The sequence below is a fragment of the Anopheles bellator genome, chromosome 2, assembly GCF_943735745.2.
Source record: "Anopheles bellator chromosome 2, idAnoBellAS_SP24_06.2, whole genome shotgun sequence".
Taxonomy (NCBI): Eukaryota; Metazoa; Arthropoda; class Insecta; order Diptera; family Culicidae; genus Anopheles; species Anopheles bellator.
Genome location: NC_071286.1, coordinates 37,266,727 through 37,269,097, shown reverse-complemented (window position 1 = coordinate 37,269,097; position 2,371 = coordinate 37,266,727). Strand labels below are relative to the sequence as shown.

General features: G+C 41.2%; 1 protein-coding gene across 1 annotated transcript in view; it reads left to right on the top strand.

Annotated features, from left to right (window-relative positions):
• LOC131207486 (adenylosuccinate synthetase-like) overlaps positions 1 to 2,340 on the top strand; it is a 3,272-nt gene extending 932 nt beyond the window's left edge. The window contains exons 2-3 of the mRNA XM_058200101.1: positions 897 to 999; positions 2,021 to 2,340. Of these exons, the coding sequence (XP_058056084.1) occupies positions 897 to 999; positions 2,021 to 2,340 (423 nt within the window). The remainder of the gene's footprint in view (positions 1 to 896; positions 1,000 to 2,020) is intronic.
• Positions 2,341 to 2,371: the final 31 nt, after the last annotated feature.

Genomic DNA, 2,371 nt, shown 5'->3' with positions numbered 1-2,371 from the left:
TAATGTCAAAACGTTTACGCTTCGTGTGGCAGCAAAAATATAAAAACGAAACGTGAAACGTGTTTACGTTCGTGTTTTTGGTCCAAGAAAATAGAAATCGAAGAGACATTAATTGATTTCTGAATTTTTTAATCTGTTTTTTCCGATTTTGTTGCTATACCAGCAAATAAGAACATAAATTATCCTCTGTTTGTAAGCAAAGCGTATGAAAAAAATAATTACGCTCGGGTTTACGCCTCGCGCGAGCCGTAAACGTTTTGACAGCGCCGCAGCAGTTTGGCATTAATCGTTAACGTCAAACTTGTTACGTTACGCATCGTGTGTCCCCGCAGTCAAAGTATTTCCTTCGTATGCTCCACCTGTGTACAATATTGCAAGAAATGCCTTCAATTTTGCTTGCGAAATTGTCCAATTTTACCCCAAAACTGTAGAGGCTTCTAACCTGTTGACGATCATGGGTACATCAATTGGTATGTCGGCGCGAGGAGAAGGGAAAGGGGTGCGGTAAACAATTTGTTTGTTGCACACATAAACGGTCTGCAGTGCCCAACCTACGATTCAGAGATCAATAGATTTATAGATCAATAGAGATCAATAGAGATCAATAGATCACATTCTGAGCAAAATTTGCCGTTTTGGCCTAAATTTCTTCATGGAAACAAGGACCAGTCATTTTGACTGGTATGGTATAAATCTAAAAAAAAATTTTTTTTTACTAACGTATATAAAAAATAATTTATTTATAAAATGTGTTCTTTACTTAGAGCTATTAAAAGTCATGACATCATTTCGGGGAAAAAAATTATATGTACTGGAAATTTGCAATTCAAACTGCCCGACCAGTCAAAATGACTGGTGTGGTATATCTAGTGTTAATAGTAACTTCTCGTCCACAGGGTGGCAGTAATTCCGGCCACACGGTGGTGGTTGACGGCAAGAATTTCGACTTCCACCTGCTACCCAGCGGCATCATTCACGAGAGATGTATATCTATTATTGGTGAGTAGAACGCGACAGCTGCTGACGGATGCTTTTTGAAGCTCATTCAAAAGTAAAAAAGTATTTTCTGATCTTGACAACAGAACAGCATCAGACGGTACATCGCACCAGGGGTTGGCGATGTATCAAACACCGAGTTTGTTTTATGAATGATCTTCCGTACGGTAGCTGACTGTGTAGTAGTAGTTTCCCTGATTGGTTTGGAGATATCACCCTTTTACGGCATTGACAATTGGTTTGTTGTCGGATTGGTTGATGTCCTCTAAATAAGGTTCAATTGAAGGATAGGCACGCTCGAAGTAGCAAAAGGGTGAAAACGCCATTTTCAAGATCATTTCGACAAACTAAAGCACGTGTCGATTCATCTTTCAGAAACTACGAATATTTGAAGAGAGAGCACAAATGTAGAACTAAAGGTTGCCCCACTTCTGGCGCACTTTGGTGACCAAAAATCAAGTGCTCTTCGAACGAACGGTTCTTTGTGGCTCTATCATCGTGCAAACCGAAGGTGAATCGCGAAGCTCATTATAGGACCGCAAACCTCACAACGTTCGCGTAGACAAATACTCGCACGCGAATCGCGATTTGTTGACGTTAACTGTCCGCGTAACATTATCATTATGATTGTGGTAGGCAAGCAAACACGTTTTCGCGCGGTTCGCTCCGTTTAACCAGCAGCGGATGCCGGCTTGTAAAAGAAGCATAAACGATTAATCAATCATACGAACGATCATACGTATCGAACGTTTATCGAGCGTGACGCTGATTTGGCCATTTGCGAAGTCTTACGCGACATTATCAAGAAAGTTTACGAGGATTTATCTAGCAGTAAATAAAGACGCTACTTTATGGGATGCAATATTTCCAAGTTCCGTACCAATTTGCAAACTGTAGAAGTGTATTAGTATTACTATTAGTACTTACTAACAGATAAGTTATTAAAATCCTAACGATCTTAGGAATTGGAACCGAGCGAGTATAATATTTATATTTATTTTTACCTTACCTACCGTGTAATTAGGAAACGGTGTCGTCATCCACCTGCCGAGTTTGTTCGAAGAACTGGCCAAGAATGAAGAGAAAGGGCTAAAAAGCTGGGAGAAACGACTGATCATCTCCAACCGTGCTCACCTGGTGCTGGACATGCACCAGCAGGTGGATGCTCTGCAGGAAGCGGAAAAGGGTGGAAAGTCACTCGGCACAACGAAAAAGGGGATCGGCCCGTGCCACTCCGACAAATCAATGGGCAACGGGATCCGTTTGTCAGATCTGCTTGGCGACTTTAAAGTGTTCAGCAAAAAGTACGTATTCGACAGATCAGCCAATGGGATATCGTCATAATACCAACCGTGGTTTCCTTTTTTCTCTGTTT